Source organism: Nuphar pumila, chromosome 13 (assembly GCF_984573655.1).
Source record: "Nuphar pumila chromosome 13, dmNupPumi1.hap1.1, whole genome shotgun sequence".
NCBI classification, from domain to species: Eukaryota; Viridiplantae; Streptophyta; class Magnoliopsida; order Nymphaeales; family Nymphaeaceae; genus Nuphar; species Nuphar pumila.
This window is the reverse complement of record NC_143261.1, coordinates 99,378,214-99,402,896: the sequence shown is the minus strand read 5'-3', so window position 1 is coordinate 99,402,896 and position 24,683 is coordinate 99,378,214. Positions and strand designations below refer to the sequence as shown.

The window sequence follows — 24,683 nt, the reverse complement described above, 5'->3', positions numbered from 1 at the left end:
ACCTTGGTCTATAAGATTAAGTATAAGGTTGATGGTAGTATTGAGAGATATAAGGCAAGATTAGTTGCCAAAGGGTATACCCAGGAACATGGTCTTGGCTTTGATGAAACCTTCAATCCTGTTGTTTGAATGGGGACAATCTGTGTTATCCTCTCCCTTGTCGTCACTTTTGGTTGGTATATCAACTTGATGTGAAGAATGCATTTCTTCGCAGAGAATTAAATGAAGAAGTATATATGGAGCTTTATCTCGGTTATCTCGAAGGTGATGTTACGAAGACGGCCTTGAGATTAAGAAAGGCTATCTATGAGCTGAAGCAGGTTTTCAAGGCATACTTTGAGAAATTCAGTACAACAGCTCGATCTATTGGCTTCACATGTAGTCAATGTGATTACTCTTTATTCACCCACATTGATGATCGTGATATGACATTAATTCTTGTCTATGTTTATAACATAATTATAACAGGGAGTAGTCAGTCATGCATCCAAGATCTGAAGACATTTCTACATCATAAGTTTCACATGAAGGATCTTGGTGTTTTAAGGTATTTTATTGGTGTAGAGGTGGACATAACAACCAATTCTTTGGCCCTTTCACATAGTAAATATGCCCAGGATCTCTTACAATGCAGTGGTATGGCAAAATGTAACCCTCCTAAAACGCCAATGGCATTAAATACAAAATTGCATGGACATAGTGTGAATGATGACTTGTTAGAAGCATAGTAGAGGCACTTCAATACCTCACATTTATAAGACCAAATCTGGCCTATGTCGTTAACCAGGTATCGCAGTTCAGGTATGCTCCTAGGTGAAGTCATATGGATGCTATGAAAAGAATCCTTAGATACATAAAAGGCACGATTATTGATGGTCTTGTATACTCCAAACCGACAAATCATTCATATTTGATGAACCTTGTGGTGATTGCATATTCAAACGCATATTAGGCAGGTGATCCCTCCACGAGAAGGTCAATGACAGGTTATGGAGTATTTTTGGGAAGGCACTTGGTCTCATGGTCTAGCAATAGACAAAGAAAGGTGGCCAGATCAAGCATGGAAGCTGAATATAAAGCAATGGTTGTTGTCATGGCTGAAGTTTTATGGATTCATCACCTACTCTCAACCTTGAGACAGTGGATAGATAAATCTCTTATATATTGTGATAATCTAAGTGCAGTGGCAGTTGCAGCTAATCTTGTTCAACATGGGAAGATAAAGCATGTTGAATTGGATCAACATTTTGTTCGCGAATGAGTGAAGGATAAGAAAGTACAACCACATTTTATTTCTGGAGAACATCAAGTGACTGATCTCTTTACCAAACCATTACCCTTTCTTCGTCATTGGATACTTAAAAACAAACTGTCCATGGTCTTGACCCTTGCACGATTTGAGGGGGAGTGTTGAGGATAGAGACATGAAGGATAAAGAGGGTATTCTAGTCATTTAGGCATACCAATCCTATTATAACTAGGACTCTTAGTGGCATCCCAACTGAGGGTATTTTGGTCATTCTGCTGGACCAGTTTTAGTTAAACACAAACTGTTGTATAACAATCCTATTGTAACTCAATTTTTTTTCTATAAATACACACATAGGGACGTCCGCTTGTATATGAAAACAGAGGAATCTCTCTCTCTCTCTCTCTCTCTCTCTCTCTCTCTCTCTCTCTCTCTCTCTCTCATATACAGGCTGAAACTCTGCCAAAATTAACAGTGATTAATGAGAAATATTATTTACATTAAATTAAAAACTAGCCTTCCTCCCTTTTGAAGTGTGTGCATTATCGAGGGCTTTCGTTTATATTATTATCATAGATGACATCAGTTTATTATGTCAATAGTTGACAAATTAAAAAAAAAAAAAAACTACACGATAAATTTTAGTCAATATATGGAAACTTATTCTCATCCAGGATAAGATTGGGTGTTGACATCAGCACCAAGCATTATCTTTGAAAATCCACTTATCATAATTGGCAAGGGGTTTTCTGAATATGAAAGTTAAGAGTTTCATCGCTACAGAATACTTTTCTATGCATTCTTTGTGTTCTTTTTCATGAACACTCATTAGCCGCTTGTCAGAAAAGTCAAACCATGCACTTTAGAGGATACTAAACTTTTCTTTGGAAATCACACTCAAGTAGATTCAAATATAAAGCCAATGTTCAGACAATGTTTAACTCACATGCCATCTTTTTCCGTAAATTGAATGGTAGAAGCCTTTTCCTTCTAAATCCCCCTTCAAGGTCTAAGGCTACCATGTGTAGAGATTTGACCGAAAATGCATAACTTTTTACATTTTCAAAACAACAAAAAGTTGTAGAAAAAGAACTAAAGGAGCAATAGGTAGGATAGTTTGATCCCCACAGGAACCAACCACTTTTAGGCATTGCACCAACCTGATAAAAAATATGAAATTCCCAGAGATCCTCAACTGCATCAAACTTGTAAGTCTACAAAACACTATAAACTACGATCCTTCTAAGCCATCCAGGTCCATATTCGAATGATAGCAGAATATGAGAATAATAAAGTATCCACTATACCACACTTGAAGCATGCCGTAAATCAACCAACAAATGCATGGGAATCTCTAAAAAATCTACACCGTAACAATCCACCAGCCTCGGAAAGGAATTGGCTAAACCAAATGCCGAAATACAGCTTTCCTTATTCTTTTACCAAAAGAAGCAACGGGCAAGAACACCGATAACTTTTAACTCATTCAAATATTGAAAGAAAAAAGATGGGGAGAAAAAAAAAGGCCAATGGAATTGCAATATATAAAAGCCTTAAGGAATGCACAATCACAACCTTTCAAATAGATATTAGCTTACATCCAAGACCAACAAACTTATAAAGGAAGAAGAATGAGAAAATGGGTGGCACCCAATTGCTGCCTTTAAAAGACCCATAAGCCATCACAAAAGAAAAAGAATATGGGTGGCACCCAATTTCTGCCTTACCATCAAAATGAAAAGGAATAAAGGGGAAAAAAAAAGGTGACATCCAATTGGTGGTTAAGAAGGCAAAGAAGCCAACACAAATGAGAACTCATTTCAGAAATTCACACTCCTTAGCATGAAAAGAGATGAGAAGTACCTGAAAGCAGAAGGATTAATGTCCTCAAAAGCCACCACCTTCCCATCCTGAAAGAAATCAACGAACTAAAGGAACTTGAGAAACAGATCGTTGTGCAAAAGGAAGAGGGGGAACGAAGAGGGAGAATATGAAGAAGGGGACGGGGAGGGAGGAAGAAATCACATCGTGGAGGAGCTTCGTTGGAGTTGCAGAACGGCCGATTTGACAAAACAGACACGGCGCGTTGCTCGTCATTTTTCAAACTTCTCTGACACGAATATCTGTCGTCAGACCCCTTACAGGTAACTTCTTTTATCGCTCCGTTTTCTCAAAAAACTGAAAATGGAGACGAGGGAAGGAACGGGTTGGTTGCTCGGACATCATATCCGATTGCCTTCCAAATCTCGTTCTAAGGGCGCGTTTGATGGTCTGTCCAAGATGTCTATTCTCTAACAACTGTATTTCGTTCAACGTTTATTTGGATCGTACATGGAAGTTGTGTTTCTTACATTGGTTGTTTGATTTATGGTGTGCGCACAATTTGGATACGTGTAACTAGATTAGCTTCATTTTGGATTGTAAGACCTGATTTGCTCTACCATTATCTATATTTTAACAAGTATATTATGGGATTTAACATCAAATATGGACAAAACAATTTGTATAAAAGCTTTCTAAAACAAATGAGCAAACTATATTTTTTATATACAAATGTTATAATTGATATCATATTGGATCAAATTATGAGCGTATGTAAAAAGATCAATAATTTTTTGTCCTAAACATGGATCTCAAAACAGTGAAAGAGAGAGAGGAGGAGGGAAGCTTGGAGGACGCCAAAGGGAGGCTCACAGGATAGACGTTCGCATGAGGGAGGCGTTGTAACACCCCAAATTTTGTATCCCAAAAATCATAAAAAAAATAAATAAATTGATTTATAAAAACTGCAGCAAAACGGGATAAAAACTTGGCGTGTTACTTCACGAATACATTCTTTTTCATACATATATTAAATTCACTAATTTTAAACATCCATAATCTAATAATTATCCATTATATTTCAAAATTTAATAATAATATTTCATTAAAATTAAATGTTAATTAGAGTCTTGAGCATGATAAAATATTTGTAGTCCAAAAACAATTGAAACGATAGGAAATGCTTGGCTCGGTCCCCATCGCAACCTCCTATCATCGCTTATAAACTCACTCGCTACCTGAAAATAATTAAATTCAATAAGGTCATACAACTAAGTCTCAGTAGGATAAAGCTATTCAAAACATATAAATTAAAATCAGCATAAATGAATAAATTCAATCTTTCATACATTCAAATAAAACTAGATACATTAGAATTACATGCATAAGTCTTTAATATGTCATTCAAGTAAATATTCACGCAATATCTTTCAATCAATCATGCACTTGACTATGAATAATTACATATACATGAACAATTAAAAATGCATGTACTTACCATTGTAGAAGTTATGCATGGGTCATTTATTATATTTAATTAGGTTTCATTTCTTATATGATGCATGTTATGCCTATCTAATGTACAATCACTTAGGATTCAGTTCTTAACCCTCTGGGTACTAACACAGACTTAAACCTAGATCAGGGCCATGGTGATGACACTGTTTTCATACAATTATGGCTTTAGCCTGGTCGAACACCTTTCACCAGTCCTGCAGGTGAGGAACGAGCATATCGAAAGAGCGCTCCCAACACCATCATCCCGATGTATCAATTTTTCACTTATAAGTTTCTATCATCTATGCTTCAGTCTAATGCAGAGGTTTTTTCTATCTTCGTAGTTGGGGAGGAGCAACCTTTCGTGCTCAAAACGTTTCCCACAAAACTGAAAGTACCGCTTGCCCTCTCCTTACAGGCATCGATCTTTAGTGTTATATGTTTATACTTTTAAGTTAATTACTTTACATACAACACACACATATGAATCCACTAAAAAGATTCTGACACTTCAGGGCCTACGGATGCACATTTTTTAAACATTAAAATTGGTATCATTGTTCATGCTTCTTTTGTTTCAAACTTACGCGCATATGCAAAAATAAAACAATGAATTTTCCTTTACACTAAATGCATCCAATCATTCACATCATCATCATGTATATGTCAATCATATAGAAATAACATGCATGGTTCATTAAACATTCACATTTGATTCACAAGACGCATTTTGCCGTTCCATTCACTAGCAAGAGGCCACAAAAGCAAGGTAGTGCATTAGCACATCATTTATTTCACGCCTTATAATTGGCACTTAGTTCCTTGCAAAAAACTGATTTTTAATAGTCCATAAACAGTACGATAATCATTCACAAAAGCACATATGAAATTGTATAGAGTTCACAAGTATTTGCTAGTCGAGTTTTAAACTGGTTTCAGACTTGCGAAAACTCAAATATGTCCCACTGTTATAGAGGTTACAGAAAAATTTACATTTATTAGATAGAGTTGAACTTTTTACAATTTGCAGAGAATTTCGTCAGCTTTCCAATGTCGTAAACCGTTCATAAAAAATCTTCCGGATGAGGGAGATACGAACGATTTAGTGCATGCTTATACTTTTTCTGTTCCGACAATCACAGTTCAGTGCTTAGTACATGAACATAGCCTAAAAATTCACACAAGATGTAAAATTTTGTTATCTTTCTAACGCAACAAATTGTTCATAAAAACTCCATTGGATGGGGGAGATACTAATGATTTACTAGTCAGGTGTCAGTCTAGAAATACGTGTTAACAGAAAATATGTATTTGGGTGTGCCAAAATAGGCCACCTGAATTCATATTTCTGATTTATTTTTACATGAACATCTTAAATAAAACTTCAAAAACATCATCACATTAATTTTAGTTATTCTACTATGGACAAATCCAATTTTTTCAGCTATCAGCCCAGAAAACGGGTCTGTCTCTCCAAACCCTATTTTCTCAAAAATAGTTTCAGTATTTTTGCAACAAAACACTTAACAACACATAATTTTTTATGTCAAAAAACAAGGAAATTCATTCTAAGCACCATTGTACATGGACATGAATATTAACAACAATTTCTAACTAAAAATTTGTAAGAAACCAAATAAGCATTGCATGTATTTTGAGAAGTTACAATTTTTATTTTTTAGAAAATCGATAGCATGCTCCACAATCTTTATTCCTTTTTGTTTTTTTTAAATTTCAATAATTCGAATAATTTAGGGGATGAATCAATTTCTTCTAGGATAAACCAAAATCAACCCCCCTTCATCAAACCAAACTCAAATTTTTACAAAGATTCTCTCTTTAACAATAGTTTGGATTGGGTTCAAGAAACCGATTTTACTAAAACGATTTTGAGAGGGGGTTTTCTTCCGAAAATCCTCTCTATAAAAATTTTTCGACAAACCCCACGCCAATCTCATATATGGGAGGAGGGGGGGAGGGCGTGGTATAGGGCTTGTCCCTATAAAAAATTAGAAGAATTTGTGCATACAAGTTTTGATTTACGTGTAAAGAATAGAACCCCTTACCTCTTTCACGAAAACACTTTATTAGCTTGCAAAAATAAACTTTGTCACGAACCAGCCACCCACTGTGTATGGTGACCACACAAACTTTTTCTCACATTCCAAACACGTACGTGAATGCCCTCTTAGTTGAGTCAAGAGGGGAAGCACAAGGAAAATGTAGGGAAAAGAGAAGAAAATGGAGGGGAATCAAGGGAGCAAGAGGCACAAATCTCAAAAGTGGCAAACAGGGGGGGAGCCCCTCCTAATTTTTTTATAGATTTTGGGGATTAATTCAAGGGCTGGGTTAATCTCAGCCATTGTTCTTGATCATGACTTTTTTCAATTCCTCTAACTTTTCTACTTTCCCTTTTCCTGCTTTAAACTTTTTTTTCATTAATATCTTTACTTAGCTCAGGTTAGAATATGTATTACTCATATGTATATCATATTACATGGTACATATTATGTATTACTCATATGCATATCATATTACATGCATGGTACATATTATGGTAGATGAGGGGGAACATGGGTTAGTCGACCCCCATAGGCTCAACCTTTTTATATTCCAAAACACTCAAACTTGCTTGTTTGGCAAGCAAGTTTGACTAGTCAAAAAAAACTCTTTTATTTTATTTTTTTTTTCCTTTTCTCAAGGCACATTCTATTCTCCTTATTGTTCCAGCCATCCCATTGTAGAAGCATGTAGGATGGGATGCCCCCCCACCCCCCTTGGGAGGCTTCCCTTGAAATAAGGCAAGTTTTGACCTTTTTAAAACATGTCTTGATTTTTAGTAAGTTTTAAAAACCTTATGAATTCAAAGTTAAAAATTGATTTTAACTTTTTAAAGTTGAAAAAGAGTGCCACATAGGATGAGACGGCCCACCTATGGACTCCTACAATTTTATTAACTTTGGTTAAATTATAATTTTCATTACACTTTATTATTTTTTAATTAACTAAATTAGGTATTTTGGATTTCAATTATTTCAAAACTAGACTTTTGATTTAAGTGAAATGACTTTAAATGCAACTTAAATTAGGTTTAAATGTCGGTGAATGTCTCTACCAATTTGTGGCTATATTAGTTATTTATTATATATTTTTCTTCTAGCAAATTTTGAATTCCTTAGAAATAATTTTTGAAAAAAAGGAATTTCACTAGGGTAGATGGACCCTCGGGCTGTGTGAGTGTATTTCATATAATTTTTTTTAAGTCTTACACAACCTATAGCATAGCATTTAGTTCACATTATCATATAAAATTCATCACATATAAAGGAAATGGTAAAAAATTATGAAAAAACTTTGAAAAATCGCATGTATTACAAGCTTGCTGGAGGAATGCTCACAGGAAGGAGGCTTACTGGATGGACGGTCGCATGAGGGAGGCTCTTCAGAGGGACGCTCAATAATGGAGGCTCAATGGCGAGACGGTTGCCAAAGGGATGCTCGATGAAGGGCAACAAGAATAGTAGGAGTCGGGGTATTACCCCACCCATTTTTTTCAATTGTTCCCTTATCCTATTCATGACATGATAGGTACTGGAATGGTGAAACACCATTCCAAATATAGATCAGGATGCTTGTTAGCGAGAGCGTGATTTGTGGCTGAGCCATCCCAAATCATGCCCCATACAAGCCATCAAGCAAGCCTTAAAACATACATATAGTCAGGTTGTCATGACATGTCTGCATGTTTTTTTAGATGCAAATTGGTTAGTGGGAATCATATTATTGAGTGGTTTGATTGTCATTTTATTGTGCGGCAATGTCTTCCATATGTGCAATGCATGGGGTCTACATGCGCTCACTGCCCACACAAACACGATATGCGCAAACATCTCCTCACTTTTACAAAAGCTTTTCTCTAGGATGCTTGCTGAGAGGAGATCTGCCTCCTCCAATAAAACATGAGAGGGCAAGACACTTTGTATACTTATGAAAAAAATAACAGTGGTGTATGCCATTCTTATTCAAAGTTGTATGAAGAAACACTATAAGAAAAATGTTAATTAGCGACGGAAATAATCTGTCGCAAATTTATGATGGATTAGCTAGATAAAACTAGTCGTCCCTAAAATTAGAATTAGTTGCAGAATTAGCGACAGAAAAAAACTGTCTCAAAATTCGTCGCTAATTAATGACGAATTAGCGAAGAAAAAAAATCATTTCAAACTCCAGCGCAACTTCGTGACTGATAAGCAACATATTTTTTCCATTTTTCCATCGCTAATTAGAGACGAATTTTGAGACATTTTTTTTTTCGTGGCTGATTTTCCCCATAAAACCTTAATGCGAGCCCCTTTCTTTTCCTTTTTGTTTCATCCCTCGCACATAGTCGTCGACCGCCGCTTGAGTTTTCTCCTTCACCTCCTCCTTCTTCCCTCACTCCATCTCTCTCACTGCCATGTGCCACCGCTGACAATCGAACCCTATCCCTTGATCGACCGCCAACCACCTACCATTGAGTTCTTTCCTTTGATCGGACCCCGAACCCTCTCCCTCACTCAACTCTCACAGTCAAACCCACACTCACCTCGCCTGTCGCCTGCACCTGACGTTGGTGGTCTCCCTCTCGTCGACCCCTTTTTAGGTAACCTCTCACCCCCTCTATCTTTCTTATGTGTCTTCTTCTTCTACTTCTCTTTCTTTTCTGTCGACCAGCAGAGGCATGTCATTCTTCCCTGCTGGCAAACCATGGCCGACCAGCAGGGGCTAAAGCCCCTGCCAGTTTTTCTGACAGGTCGACAGAGGAGACACCCCCTGCCGCCTATGACAAAGTTTTCATTAGGGGCTTTGGGCCCCTGCCTCATTCCTTCTGGTCGATAGGGGCTTTGCCCCTACTGCTCGGGTGTTTCCAGCAAGCGGGGGCAAGGCCCTTTCCCCACTCGTTCCTTCTTTTTTGCCAAGGAGGGGTTAAGTTCCCTCCCTATCTTCTTTTTCTTGGTTTTGAGGGAGGGGCTCAGCCCCCTCCCGTTCCTTTTTCTTTGTAAGGGAGGGGCCGAGACCCCCTCCCTATTCTCCATGTCTTCATTTTTCTTTGGTTTTGAGGGAGGGGCTCAGCCCCATCCCGTTTGTCCTTCTTTGTAAGGGAGGGGCCGAGACCCCCTCCCTGTTGCTTGGGTTACGAGGGAGGGGTTCGACCCCTCCCCCGTTCCTTCTTTGTTTTCATTCGGTCGGCAGAGGGTGGAGCCCCTTATCGTTGGTTCTTTCAGTCGATATGGGCGGAGCCCCTCCACCCCCTGTCCACTTTGTTTCTCCGGCCGGCAGGGGCTCCGCCTCCCTGTTGTTGTCTTTTCTCGTCGGCTAGGGAGGACAAAGCCCTTACCTGAGTGGTTCTTCTACCGACAAGGGGAGGGGGTTCTACCCCCTGTTGTGTTTCCCTTTCGTCAGGCAGAGCGTGGCGAAGCTCCCTGTCTGTGTCTTTGTCTTTGGCAGGTAGTCTTTGTCACTGCAGGTGCGTAGCAAAACAAAATGCACGATGCTTAATGTTAAGCATCGCATGTGGCTTAAAATGCCATGCAAAAAGAAAGAAGAAAAATACAAATGCAAATCGGGTAAATACCCATGGTGAGTGAGTGATGCAAGCACATCACATGTTATTTACTTTCTTAGATGCAACACTTTCCTGCTCACACATTGACTTAGTTGTGGATATCTAGGACTGTTTGTTGGAGTTTGAATATCATGTTGAGAATGATTTGAATGTATGAGAATAGAAGTGCTCTTATTTGTGCAGTTCAGATTCCATGTTAGGCATGGTAGTAGTTAGCGGGATATTAAAGTTTGTTTGTTGCAGGTATATGTTTAACATTGTTGTGATATGAATAATTGAATATATTGCAATGTTTGACATGACTATCCATGTTTGCATGAAGTTATTTTAGATTTGATTATGCATTTCATGTAAAATTGTATCATGAAAACATGCTTAAATTGAATGTATCATGTTTGTAAATGTGATTTTATCTTTCTAAATATCTTTGTGATGTGTGTAAATATGATATGATGGTGTTACACACGAAAATATTGAATTATCAATGCATGCATAATAGTTCATGGAATTTCATTTTATGTTAAACATGTATGTGGTAAAGAGAGAAAGAAAATTTGCCCATTAACTGAAATAAAAAAATTGCTCACCAACAATCACCAAAAAAGAATTTCTAACTGATTTGTAAACCACATAGCATTCTTATGATTTTCTTTTAATTGGTTAGGATAATATCCTTAATATTATAAGACAAAATGACTGCAAACCGTAAATGGATGTACCGTAGGATAATTGATAATGATGTGTTGCTTGAATATATATATATATATGGTGTTGACAATTTTATTGAATTTACAATAGCAAGTGTCAGTACAGTGGATCCCACCAGTCAGATCAGGTGCCTTTGCACGATCTGTAAGAATAATCGATTTGTAGAACCTGATGGCGTTAGACATCACCTATATATGAAGGGTTTTATGAGTGGTTATCAGAATTGGATGCTTCATGGTGAAGAATTTTGAAACAATTTTGATGCACATGTGGATGTGGTGTACGATAATCCATATGTGGATTTGATATTTAATGCCGCAGGACCAACACTGAGTTCTGCTATCGGTCCTAATGATGTACCAACTGTAGTAGAGGAAGAAGCAGCAAACGATGCAACTAGTAGATTTTATGACTTACTTAGAGATGTTGATGAGTCATTGTGGAATGATTGCGAGAGTCACACTATCTTATCTGTAGTTTTTCAACTACTAAATTTGAAGTCAAAGTATAATTTGAGACAATTATGTTTTGATTGTATGTGCTCTGTTGCAAAGAGTATGTTGCCCAAATATGAGAAATTATAAAAAAAAAATTACCGTGCGAAGGTTATAGTCAATGCTCTAAGTATGGGGCATCAAAAGATAGATGTTTGTCCAAATCACTACATGTTGTATTTTAAAGATCAAGAAAATAACAGATTATGTCCATCATGTGGGCATCATCGGTTCAAGCCAAAGACAAGAGACAATGCCAGCACGAGGTCAAAAGAAGTGTCATACAAGTCACTCTGCTACTTTCCTCTCACTCCTAGATTGCAATAATTGTATATGCCTTCGATGACAGCTAAACACATAAGATGATATACAAATAAAGTTCAACATGATAAAAACAAGATCATGAATCATGTTGACGCGAAAGCTTGAAAGCACTTTGATCGTACTCATCAGACCTTCGCAATGGAAGTGAGAAATGTTAGGCTCAGTTTATGTACAGATGAATTTAATCCATTTGGGGGTAGATCAACCCCATACTCATATTGGTCGGTATTTGTCACCCCATACAACCTTCCTCCAAGCTTGTGCATGAAGCATCAAAAGCTTTTCTTGTCTCTATTGATCCCTAGTCTGACGTTTTCAGGCCAAAATCTTAATGTATATTTAATGTCATTGATTGATGAACTAAAAATATTGTGGGATGACGGTGTTCTCACGTACGATGCTCACAACAAATAAAACTTCATTATGAAGGATGTTGTTCTATGGATAATTAGTGACTTCTCTACATATTGTATGTTATCTGGTTGGAGCACACATGGGAGATTGGTATATTCGTATTGCATGAAGGATGCACAATCTTTTATATTGATGCATAAAAGGAATCTGTGTTTGTTTGATTGTCATCGTCAATTTCTACCCAACAACCATCTGTTTCGACGACAAAGGAACGTGTTTCAAGCAGGCACAACTGAAATAGAAGGTCCACCTACACGGTTGTCTGGCACAAAGATCTTAAGACAATTGTGATTCTTTCCATATAGACTGACAGATGCTCATAGTGCGACGCCTTTTCTTGAATTTGAAAAGGATCACAATTGGACAAAGAAATCTATATTTTGGGAATTCCCATGTTGGTCGACCTTATTGATATGATATAATTTGGATGTGATGCATGTGGAGAAAAATGTGTTTATTAATATGTTCAATACGATAATGAATGTCAAAGGGAAAATGAAGGATAATTCGAAAGCCCGTATGGATTTAAAAGTAATATGTAAAAGACCAGAATTGAAACTCAAAGATTACAATGGCAAAGAACTGAAACCAAAGGCAAGGTACGTGCTTGGACCAGATCAAGTAAAGCAAGTATGTCAGTGGTTGAGACAGTTGAGATTTTCATATGGATACGTCTCTAACATTGCTTGGGCTGTGAAGATAGATGAGGGACAATTATATAGGTTGAAGAACTATGATTGTTATGTCATCATGCAATGGTTGATTTTCCATAGCATTCCATGATATGTTAGACAAACCTATATGGGCGGTATTATTCGAGTTAAGTCGCATCAGAAGTTATAATAACTGAGGTAAAGAATTTTAAGGATTCTGTCGTCACTATTATTTGTCAGCTAGAGAAGATATTTTTGCCAACATTTTTTGACGTTATGAAACATGTGATGATACACTTGCAATGTTAATGACCAATGAATATGTGATTTACAAAATAGTCTGACGAAAGTTGTGCAATGTTATAACGAGTACATCATAAATGATTATTGATTCTATACAAAAGACTATGATGTAAACAAGTCAATGATGAATAGTGACATGTGTGTCAAGGGTAGCAGTTACGGTGAAAATGAACTTGACTACTACGATGTTATAGAAAAAATAATGGAGTTGACTTACTTAAGCATAAATAATAGGGTAACTTTATTCAAGTGTTATTGGCTTGATCACACAACAACAAGAGTCAACAAAGTCTCAGGCATTATGAAGGTGAATCATAAATCAAGGTTTGAAATATATGAACTATTCATATTAGCATTGCAAGCTCAACAAGTTTACTATACTTCATATCTGAATACAAGGAAGTCATATAGAAATGAATGGTGGGCGGTTTGCAATGTGAAGTCTAAACTATACCCCGAGTATGATCAATTACTGAAAGATAAAATTGTTGAAGATGGTGCTTAATATCAATCAGATGATATGTATGACTTCTCTTATGGTCATGATGTCACATATGGTCTGCATGTCACATCTTCATTGTCTTATGACACACATATGAAAGAATATGATCCAAATGATATATCAAGTGGATGGGCGCCCAATGAAGAAGAAGGCGAAAATGTGGAGGAAGAAGAAGAATATGAAAGTCAAATAAGTGATGAGGAAGCATACTCGAGCTAGTGAAATATATCTTGTAATACATACCACATCACTTTCTCATATGCTCTTATTTTTGTAGTTCGGATACCATGCTAATAATGGTTGTAGTTAGTGGAATATTAGAGCGTGTTTGCTGCAGTTACATGCTTGACATTATTGTGATATGAATGATTGGAATTTATTACCATGTTTGATGTGACTGTATTCATACTTGCATGAAGTTATTTTCGATTTGATTATATATATATGTTCATGAAATTGTATATCATGTTACATTCCATGCATACTTAACATGTACATGCACAGTTCATGCATAATTATAAAACTGATTCATATAAGACCTTTAAATCTTTACATTTCATGCATATGTCATGTCTATGCTAAGATCAAGAGTTATGTAACTGATCTAAATAACATTTTTATTTGTTAGAATATGGTTTGTGGAGGTCACAGTGGTCGAGGACCAAGTGGAGGCCGTTAAACATCATTAGGTAGATGTCTTTGTGTTATATTTAAATATAAGCATTCATTATGTTTTTGCTTATATGTTGATATAAAATATATTACTTGTTAATCGTCTTTATAGGATCCCAGCTCAGTGATAGCCAGTCTCAGTCTTCGTCTTCACGTAATGCTTTGATAGGTATACCATTTAAATAATTACATACTTAATTAGTTTAAATATGCATTGTGTAAATTTCTAACTCATTATTTTGTAGATGATGTTTTACCTGCACATGACCCACCTACACCAGCTACTCATACACATCATAAGACAATGCCGGATGCAGGGTCTTCTTAGTTTGACACACGATGACTCATTCAAATAGTGTATATTGATAGTCGATCGTAAGTATTTCATTGTCACTTGTTCAATACTTATCTTATAAATAGTGTATATTGATAGTCGATTGTTAATGTGCATCAATTCATGTGCAGCATGAGGTTCGAGCCACAAAAAGTAATACGATAAATTAGGAAGTCATTAGTTCAACATCTTTCAGGACCAGTCGCTCAATGGAAAGAGTACCCGAAGGAGGTGTTCGACAGATTATGGTCCTCATTCATGGTAAGCAATCGTTTATCATAGCTAATGTGTGTTCGTATTTATTTTTTTGTTATAGTCATGTGTACTAACTTTCTAGAATTATTTATAGGTTTCGAATCATTTTATGACTGTGAAGGAAGAACAGGACACAAGGCTAGTGTGACTGAAGGTGACTGTGAGTCGATTTGCCGACATGCTGCACAATATGAAGACTGCAACAATAAAAGCAGCTGGTGAGATAGATGATCCACTGCAGTAGAAGGGTCATGACCCTTCTACTATCAGGACATATTATTGAGATGCAATGTGCAACAAGTGAGAGAGCCATGATTTTTAAAGCCACTCAACAAAGTCTGCACAAAACTGAGCAAAGATGCCTGATACCCATCTACACACATATGAATCTAGGACTTTTGGGAACCACCAAAAGAAAATGGTAACTCATCAATATATATTGTCAATTTTTTAAGTATTTCTGCATACTTTTTAATTAAGTTTTTTATAATTTAACCCTACAGAAAGCAAAAAAAAGAGGCATTGTCTCTTACAAGAATGTGTTTGTTGAAACACATAAACGTAATAACACGAGAGAGTTCGTATCAAAGAAGGCGAGAGCAACAATGATGTGTATTTATTGTATTAATAAATATTGTAATATACAAGTTACTATGAATTATATTTTCATAAACATTATAATTCTTAATTATTAATTCATATTATAATCATTACTTTGCAAGAGTCATACGAGCAACAGACGGTAGAACGATATAGCGATAACTCTACTCAACATCTGCCTTTTTTATTCTGCAGCATGGGTGACTGCAACCAGTGAACCCAAAAAGGGTCGTGTGTTCGAGTTTAGGAGTAACATGAACGTCACACCAGTCGTTGCTTCCTACAATCAGGGCTCGCAGAGTTCTCCCATCAGCATCAACTCTCACCGTCCGATTGACCCCGCTATTTCTTGAGATGGTGTCCACCAACTTCTTCAGGACATAATGCATGACTTTTTACATAAAGTCATTCTCAACCTTGTTCATAATGAGTTGTGCAACTTTTTCCATGGTAGAGGAACTCTGTATGCATTCAACATGAGCTCCGGTACCTACCAGGTATAAAGTTTCATGTCATTTATTTCATGTTGTTAGATTTCAAGATAGTATATGTATGATTGAATACATATATGCATGATTGAATCACTGTGAATTTTTCGACACCTTTAGAACACATATGAGCATGATTTCATCACTATGAAAGCTTTTTGACTGCCTTATAACACATATATGCATGATTCAATCACTATGAAAGTTTTTTTACAATTTTAGAACACATATATGCATGATTGAATCACTATGAAAGTTTTTTGACAATCTTATAACACATATATGCATGATTGAATCACTATGAAAGTTTTTTGACAACCTTATAACACATATATGCATGATTGAATCACTATGAAAGTTTTTTGACAACCTTAGAACACATATAAGCATGATTTCATTACTATGAAATTTTTTTACTGCCTTATAACACATATATGTATGATTAAATCACTATGAAATTTTGTTGACAACCTTAGAACACATATATGCATGATTGAATCACTATGAAAGTTTTTTGACAACCTAAGAATACATATAAGCATGATTTCATCACTATAAAATTTTTTGACTGCCTTATAACACATATATGCATGATTGAACCACTATAAAAAAAATTTACTGCCTTAAAACACATAAGCATGATTTCATTACTATCATTTTTTTACTGCCTTATAACACATATATGTATGATTGAATCACTATGAAAGTTTTTTGACTGCCTTATAACACATATACGCATGATTGAATCACTATGAAAGTTTTTTAACAACCTTAGAACACATGTAAGCATGATTTCATCACTATAAATTTTGTTGACTGCCTTATAACACATATATGCATGATTGAATCACTATGAAAGTTTTTTGACAACCTTAGAACACATATAGACATGATTTTATCACTGTGAAAGTTTTTTGACTACCTTATAGCATATATATGTATGATTAAATCACTATGAAAGTTTTTTGACAGCCTTAGAACATATGTATGCATGATTGAATCATTATAAAAGTTTTTTGACAACCTTATAACACATATAAGCATGATTTCATTACTATGAAATTGTTTGACTGCCTTATAACACATATATGCACGATTAAATCACTATAAACATTTTTTCACACCCTTGGAACACATATAAGCATGATTTCATCACTATGAAAGTTTTTTGACTGCCTTATAACACATATATGCATGATTATGATACATGACACATTTATTTGACAACCTTATAAACCATACATGCATGCTTTCATCACTATGACATTTTTTTGACAACCTTAAAATACATATCTGAATGATTGAATCACTGTGATTTTTTTTGTCAACCTTAAAATAATATCTGAATTATGTTAATGTTCTTCACTTTATTGCTAGTCTATGTGTCATTCAACCATGTTACTTTGATTGCCTTAGATTAGGTGTATTGCATAAATTAGTTTATTATATTTTATTTATTAATACTAACATTTCGGTTCTTTTGTAGGATACTAGAGATGATCAGCGTAGAGGAGCTGATGGAGGCATGGATGAAGAGGCATATCGAGACAACGAAGAGGATGATGCTCCAAATCTTGGCAAAGATTAGATTCATGTGTTGAATTTGTTTAATGTACTTGTTGTTTCAAACAAAACTCTTTGTATATGTTCACTTGTAACTAATTAGAACTTGGCGAGGATGATAGTAGGTTGTTAAATTTGTTTTACTTATAACTTGTGTTAAATTTGTTTCACCTGCTTTGTATATGTATTTTTTATGTGTACTTTGTTTTTATACACAGGTTATATAAATTGTATAACGAGAAAAATTTTCTCGATATTTATATTTCAAACATTTTTTTTTATATTTTTTTAAAAATTTATGATAGATTAGCGATGAATATTATCCGGTGGTAATATCCACCGTGAATTTAGTGACGGATATTTATCTGTCTCAAAAACTAATTCAGACAATGTTTTGCGATGGAATGTAATCCACTACGAATTTGTCGCTAAATCAGTGACAAAATTTAGCCATGGAATGTTAAATTTTAGCGATGGATTATCGACAGATATGTATCTGTCGCAAAACCAAATCAGTCCTTATTTAGCAACATATCATGATATTCGGTAATTCGTCATGAATTAGCGACGAAAGTAGTGACATATCACTTATGTCGCTAATTAGCAACCAAAAAATTACGACGTACGCTATCTATCGCCAATCCATCACAAAATGAATTAGCGCCAGATTTATGACTGATTATCTTCGGATAGTGTCCATCGCTAATCCACAAAATTCTTGTAGTGAAAGGACATAAGATATGGTGTCCTTAATGGCCGTGTTCACCCTAAAATCACCATTTTACGAGCCTTGGGTGTTTTTGATTGTGTGTCCCATGGGACATTATGATAATCAAACGCTAAATGTGGTGGATGCGTGTAATGCATGTTTGCCACGCTCGTGGAACAATAGCCCTTGTTACGTTGAGAATATGGAGGTGGGAGCATTATTTAAAAAAAAAGTCGGGGAGAAAGGGTCTACCCCCCCCTCCCCCCCCTCTCTTGCCCCTGTGCAGCTGCCATTGACGGCAAGTCTCTCTCTCATGTGCAATGGCTTAAAGACAAGACCACTGGCAAAAGGCCAACAATGAGTGGCCGACGATGATACCCTGGTTTCTCTCTTTTCCTTTTTTCTTTATTTTCTTTTTTCCCTTATCTCTCTCTATCTTCTTCTTCGTCGATTTGGTTAGGGCTTTAATTATGACTCAAAACAAGAAATCTCCTTTATTAGGGTTTTATCTTTGATTTTATAGTTAATTTGATTAGGGCTTTTATTTGATTTAATTAAGTTTTTTTCTTTAATTAGGGTTTTGAACCAAATTTCTTACATTAGGGCTTTTATAGTTAATTTGATTAAAGATTTTTATTTGATCTTCTTTTATTAGGGTTTGGGTCAAATTTCTTAAATTAGAGCTTTTATAGTTCATTTGATTAGGGGTTTGAATCAAAATTCTTTAATTAGAAGTTTGTATAATTAATTTGTTCAAAGTTTTTCTTGTATTCGATTATGGCCATTTTTTATTTCTTCTGATTAAGGTTTGAATTAGGGCTTTTTATGTTTTTTTTTTGTATTTTAGAATCCTTTGGTTCATTTATGATGTATTTTCTTGCATTTTAGGGTTTTATGATTTATTTATGGGTTTTGCATTTTGCATATAAAAATATAATTTTTTTTCTCAGTTTACTCAAATTTTTTTGGTAGTTGGTTCCACTTTGAGATTCATATTTGAGACTAAAATTCAGAATTTTTTTTGATAAACTTTAATAATCAGATATAACATGACATCGATTAAAGCCTTTATATATAAAAAAATATCAATTATTGATTTTCTCAAATTACCTAGAATTTTAACATATGTTTGTATTTAAATCTAATATGAGATCCATATATGAGACTAAAATCCATAATAAACATGTTAAAACACTCATGGTGGGGCATAACGAGACGTATGATCCAAAATGAAGTTATTCGACCCATTATTGTTCAAGTTGTTCGCACAAGGTAAAAATCAAATGCTGAACACAAGGAATACAACTTCTTGTCCAGTCAAAACAAACATTGGATGTAGTCCAGTTGTTATATAACAACAAAACATGTGTTATACCTGTTATGTTCTGCTCTTTGGTCCAATCATGAACAAGCAATAAAACACCTCCTCAAGGACCTATAACATGCAACAATACATCAACTTATAAAACTATGTACTCTAATAAAAAACACAATTTGCTGGAAGTCATTCTTAGTATTTAGACCATGCTGAATCCATTCGTGAGGTCCGGTTGGTCAGTTCAAGACAAGCAAATAACCCAATCCAATAGATCCTGGGATCATGCATGATGGAATATATCTGTTCGGCTATTCAGTTCAAGCCCACGTGTCCAAGCTATCTGCGAATGCAAAAGTGTATGAAATTTCATCCCAAACAAGGGTCTGACCCAAGTTCAAATTAAGATCCACTAACTTTAAACTAAAAAAGAAAAAGAAAAATCTCCTTTTTACCTGATTTTTTGAAATTTGTAAGATAGACCTACATGTTGTTGACAATGGACAAACAAAGACTTTATTTTGTTTTAGGGAAAACAAATACCTTGGGTTAGCCTTTGAGACACAATTAGGGATGGCAGTGGACCGGGGCGGTGGCAGGGGGACCCGGTCTCAAAATCCTGTCCACCATCACCGCATGGGTTTTGATTTTAACCTCCATCCCCGTTTCATGTCCTTCATCTCCGATCCAAATGGGGCGAGGCGGGGCGGAGCCCTGTATTCCCTCGGTCCACTGCCATCCCTAAAGAAGGATTGGGGACAGAGCAAGGCGGGAATCGGGATGGGGACGAGTCTGGGCGGGAAAAAGCGTTAGTCCTGCCTCCATCCCCCCACGGGTTTTGATTTTAATTCATCCCTACACACAATGTTAAGAAATGCTTTAAACTGTTCTAAAATCTATTTTTAGCTTTTATTCATTAAGGCATTTGAATCACAGATAGCAAAGGACAGGACAGGACAGCGTGTCCCCAGACAGAAGGACTGTTGCCCGGTCTTGTCTTAGTTGTTTATGTGACATCCGGTGTCTTGGGGTGATGCGTACAAACACTGCATCAAACATCTCCTAAAAGACATGATTACCTTTATAAAAAGACATATACCAAGCTTTGTTAAATGTTATGAACTTATGTCCACTTGTCCATATATTTTAGGAAATTTCCAATGCTATCAGTATCGGCATGGGCCCTGAATCGTTTGGCCAACTATTCAGGTGAATCGGGTTGATATCGATTCTCAAGTGAATCATTCTGAATGGGCTAAAAAATAATTAAAAAAAATATTTTGTGTCAATACACATGTTAAAGCCATTAAAATAATATTAAAAAAAATTATGTTAAGTATTTTTTTCTATTAAAAAATAGCCCATTCAAGTTAGTATCGATTTTCTGCCGATACAGGCCGATTCTAACACAACATTGTTAATTACAAGTGATTAAAACATATCATAACTAGGTTAAAAACAGATTTACCCATATTTCGGTTTTGCACAAGACTTGGCCAAACAGACACCCCCAAATAGATCCATAACGAACATGTTAAGTTATTAACGAATGAAAAAAGAAAAAGTTAAAGCACATTTCAGCAATTTCAGAAAACATGGTCATGACATGAAATTTTAGGTAAAATGTGGGACCGAGTCAGGGAATTACCCTTATTTTTACACAGTACGGCGTACGCTAAGTGTCCTCGGTCAGACACTGACACGGTACCAGCACATCAGATTCGGACCAAAACCGGGTCGGACACAAATCCGACCCGTTAACAGCCCTAGACTTGCCAAAAACCACCCAGAAGAAGCGAGACACATCCATGGTGGCTTCTCTGTTCCGCCCTTCCGTCCTCCAAACGCTCAATCGCTTCCGTCCCACGCTCCCTTCCGTCTCCGCCAACGCCCTCAGAGGAAGCCTCCAGGCCTCGGGGATGAGCTCCCAACGAATGTTCCAGCTGAGATTCGATCCCGTGACCGGCAGCTCAGAGTGGGTCGTCGTGGAGGAAACAGGCGAGACCGACCCGCCGAGGGACCTCCTCTCCTCGACGTCCTACCTCGACATGCTCAACGATTCCTCGAGGAACAGGGCCTACCACGAAGCCATCAAGAAGGTCATAAGGAAGCCTTGCCATGTGCTGGATATTGGGTACTGAACAGAAACTCATGTTACCACCTTCTTGTTTTTCGGATATTTATTGGTTTCTTTGTTGGTTTTGGTGATTTGGATGGTCATTTCCTGCGTTGGTTTGAATGTGTAGTCTGAGAGTAAAGAGAAACAAAAAGGTGGTTCTGATGGTTTTTCTTTTATTACATATAGCTCATGGTCAACTGTTTTTCTTTTTTACGCTTATTGGATTACTTGTTGGGGTTGTCAAGTTGTGTAGTTTTCTTAATTTGAATACTTGGTTGAAAATAAGTTGAAGGTTTTGGTGGATATGTCTTACAACCCATTATCATATATGGGATATATTGTTACTTGGTTGCCAGGATTAAATATTGATGCTTTCTGCGATAAGGAAAGTGACCGCTCTGTTTTATTAATTCGATATCTATGGAGTTACACGATAAGAAGCTTGTGTGGATGATGTTTACTTGGATGGTTTATATCCTTCCATCATTTTGTTGAGATGGAAGTGCATATGAGGGATGGAGATCAAAGAAAGTCAATGCATGATCAAGTCACATGGTTAGGCTTGGATTTATATGGTTTACTTCACACGAGTCAAGAAATGTTCCATCAGTTATATTTTGTTGAGTGGTTGAAACTAAGGATAGTGAATGTACATGACGCATTTTGGGGCCGGGTTCACAGGACAAATCTTTTATGCACCCTCACCCCTTGGGCGAACAAGCCCGTGTTTAGTTCAATTTGTTATTTTGAAAATAATTCCCTAATGCTGCCATTACTTGTGGAGTTATGAAAAATTATCTAGAAAATCTCGTTCATCTTTGTCCTTCTATCTGAAAGACCATCGATTGCATATAATTTGTGATCACAACATAATGTAACTTGTCTTTTGCGTTCTTCCATAGGTCACTGTATCATTACTCTATTTCACATATATGTAATAAAATAGAGAGAGAGAAAAATATACAAAAAGGCATGAACGACCCAGGCCAAGTTTGAGGTATCTTAATTATCTTGTCACGCATACATAAAGATGGGAAAAAGGCCTTTGCACAGGTCATCCAAAATGTTGGCTTGAGATCAGTGTTTTCTTGACAAATATTTTCTGAATTCTCGCCCCAACATAAATGTGACAGCTTTTAGACCAATATAATGGAACTTTCCAACTTGTTCCTGAAAATTTGTTTTGCATGCTAGGGACCTTCTTATCATGTTTCTTAAAGGAAATTTCCTGGAAAGGTGTTTTCTTGCTAATTATGATAACAGTATGCACTCACCAGTCAGCACAACCGTGTCTGAACTGCAGTGGGGTTTTCAATAAATGGACATTAAGTGCTGTGAAAAATAATCAGCTAATTCAGTGGTGAGTTATCTGTTTAAAGGTTGATGCAGATCTCAATTCAGTGGTGATTTGTTTGGGGTTCTGAAACTATCATGAAAATATGACAACTTTACCGAGTGGAAATTAACACGCAGTCAAACTTGAAACTAGTTGCAGTTAGCATGTTTACTATGAGAATCCTTAAAAACGTAGCTAATCCATTTTGCCTATGCTAGCTTTATTATTTTTGCACAACTATGCATGCACTAAAATGAATGATGTGAGCACAGTGCAGGTACTGGCTTACTATCAATGATGGCTGCGCAAGCAATGGATGCATGTGAGGAAATGAAATGGAGTGGTGGAAAAGGGATGATATCAGCTTGTGAGTCTTACCTTCCAATGGGAAGACTAATGCGTAAGGTCTTGCATCTTAATGGTATGAATGACAAAATACATCTTATCCACAAACGTTCTGATGAAACTAAAGTTGGAGTGGACCTCCCTTCCGAGGCAGATATTTTGGTAAGAAGACACCAAACTGTTTTAGTGCTTGTTAATGTGGTCCCTCCAGTGAAAGTTTATGTTGCATGGCTGCATGAATTTCTACCTTCTTTGGTCCCTAAATAAGGTTGAAATGATAACCAAGTCAGACACTGAAAAATTGGGTTGGACAGCATTCCTATGAACCAAAAGATGCAAGTGTTGAAGCTGCTCAAATTAACTTTTTTTTGCTTTGTCATTTTTGTTTAGTGGGACTGAGAAGTTTTTCTTCATATATTTAAATACAGGCAATCTAGTAGGACCGAACAAAGTTTGTATTCATATCTTAATATGTTTTATACAGACCTATTGGCTTATTAGGCAATTTTCATGTTCAACTAAACCTTTTGAAATTGCTTCCCCCTAATGCATTTCGAAGGTTAATAAATTTCTATTGAAACCTTTTTAATGGGGTGCAGATAAGTGAGATACTTGACTCGGAATTATTAGGCGAAGGGCTGATACCAACTCTTCAGCATGCACATGACATGTTGCTGAATAAAAATCCTCAAACTGTCCCATATCGAGCTACCACATATGGTCAGGTACTTTTTACTGGTTATTATTTTTTATGGGAATGCCTACAGCAACATTTTCATGAATTCAGTTAACAAGCTGCTGGTGACTGTATATTTCTAGGTTTATTAATTTCACGCACTGTCCCTTTTTTGTGAAGGAAAATCATAAGCATGGAAGTGAAATTCCTTTGCTATCCTGATTGTTGTCACATACAATACATAATGCTGCTTCTGGTTGCACTTGCTGAGAAACATTGACCTTTTTAAATGTTGAACACATGAGCTGCCTCCCCTTAGATGGAAAACTGCAGTTATGTTTTCATTATAATATTCTGTTCAATGACCTTGTGCCTTCAAAGTACAAGAAATTTTCATTTCTGTTCTGTTACATCACGTTACGAAGTAATTTTGATGAATCACACCTTGGTTTCTAGTGGTCTGCATTAATGTTAATTTCCATAGCCAATCTTTCTATTCATGTCTGCATCAGATTTCTATTTTTTTGTGAAACATGTTTTTCACTATTTTGCATTTCAAGTAGACTTGAGTCTGAATACATTTGATGAATCAGAGCTTTCTATTAGATTCCACATTTGATGAATACATGTAAGATTCCTTGCCAAGTCTTTTATGCCACAGTTCCAACTCAATTTTCTGAACGTTATAGCAAAAGACATTC

The 24,683-nt window shown here is 36.2% G+C and overlaps 2 protein-coding genes across 2 annotated transcripts in view; one reads left to right on the top strand and one right to left on the bottom strand.

The window, feature by feature from the left end:
* Nucleotides 1-3,404, bottom strand: part of HINT4 (histidine triad nucleotide-binding 4) — a 33,406-nt gene extending 30,002 nt beyond the window's left edge. Inside the window, exons 1-2 of the mRNA XM_089985993.1 lie at nt 3,275-3,404; nt 3,113-3,159 (exon numbers count right to left, since the gene is read on the bottom strand). Of these exons, the coding sequence (XP_089842119.1) occupies nt 3,113-3,159; nt 3,275-3,346 (119 nt within the window). The 5' untranslated portion in view covers nt 3,347-3,404. The remainder of the gene's footprint in view (nt 1-3,112; nt 3,160-3,274) is intronic.
* A 17,775-nt stretch (nt 3,405-21,179) lies between these two features.
* PRMT7 (protein arginine methyltransferase 7) overlaps nt 21,180-24,683 on the top strand; it is a 38,199-nt gene continuing 34,695 nt past the window's right edge. Inside the window, exons 1-3 of the mRNA XM_089985992.1 lie at nt 21,180-21,640; nt 23,234-23,468; nt 23,906-24,031. Of these exons, the coding sequence (XP_089842118.1) occupies nt 21,315-21,640; nt 23,234-23,468; nt 23,906-24,031 (687 nt within the window). The 5' untranslated portion in view covers nt 21,180-21,314. The remainder of the gene's footprint in view (nt 21,641-23,233; nt 23,469-23,905; nt 24,032-24,683) is intronic.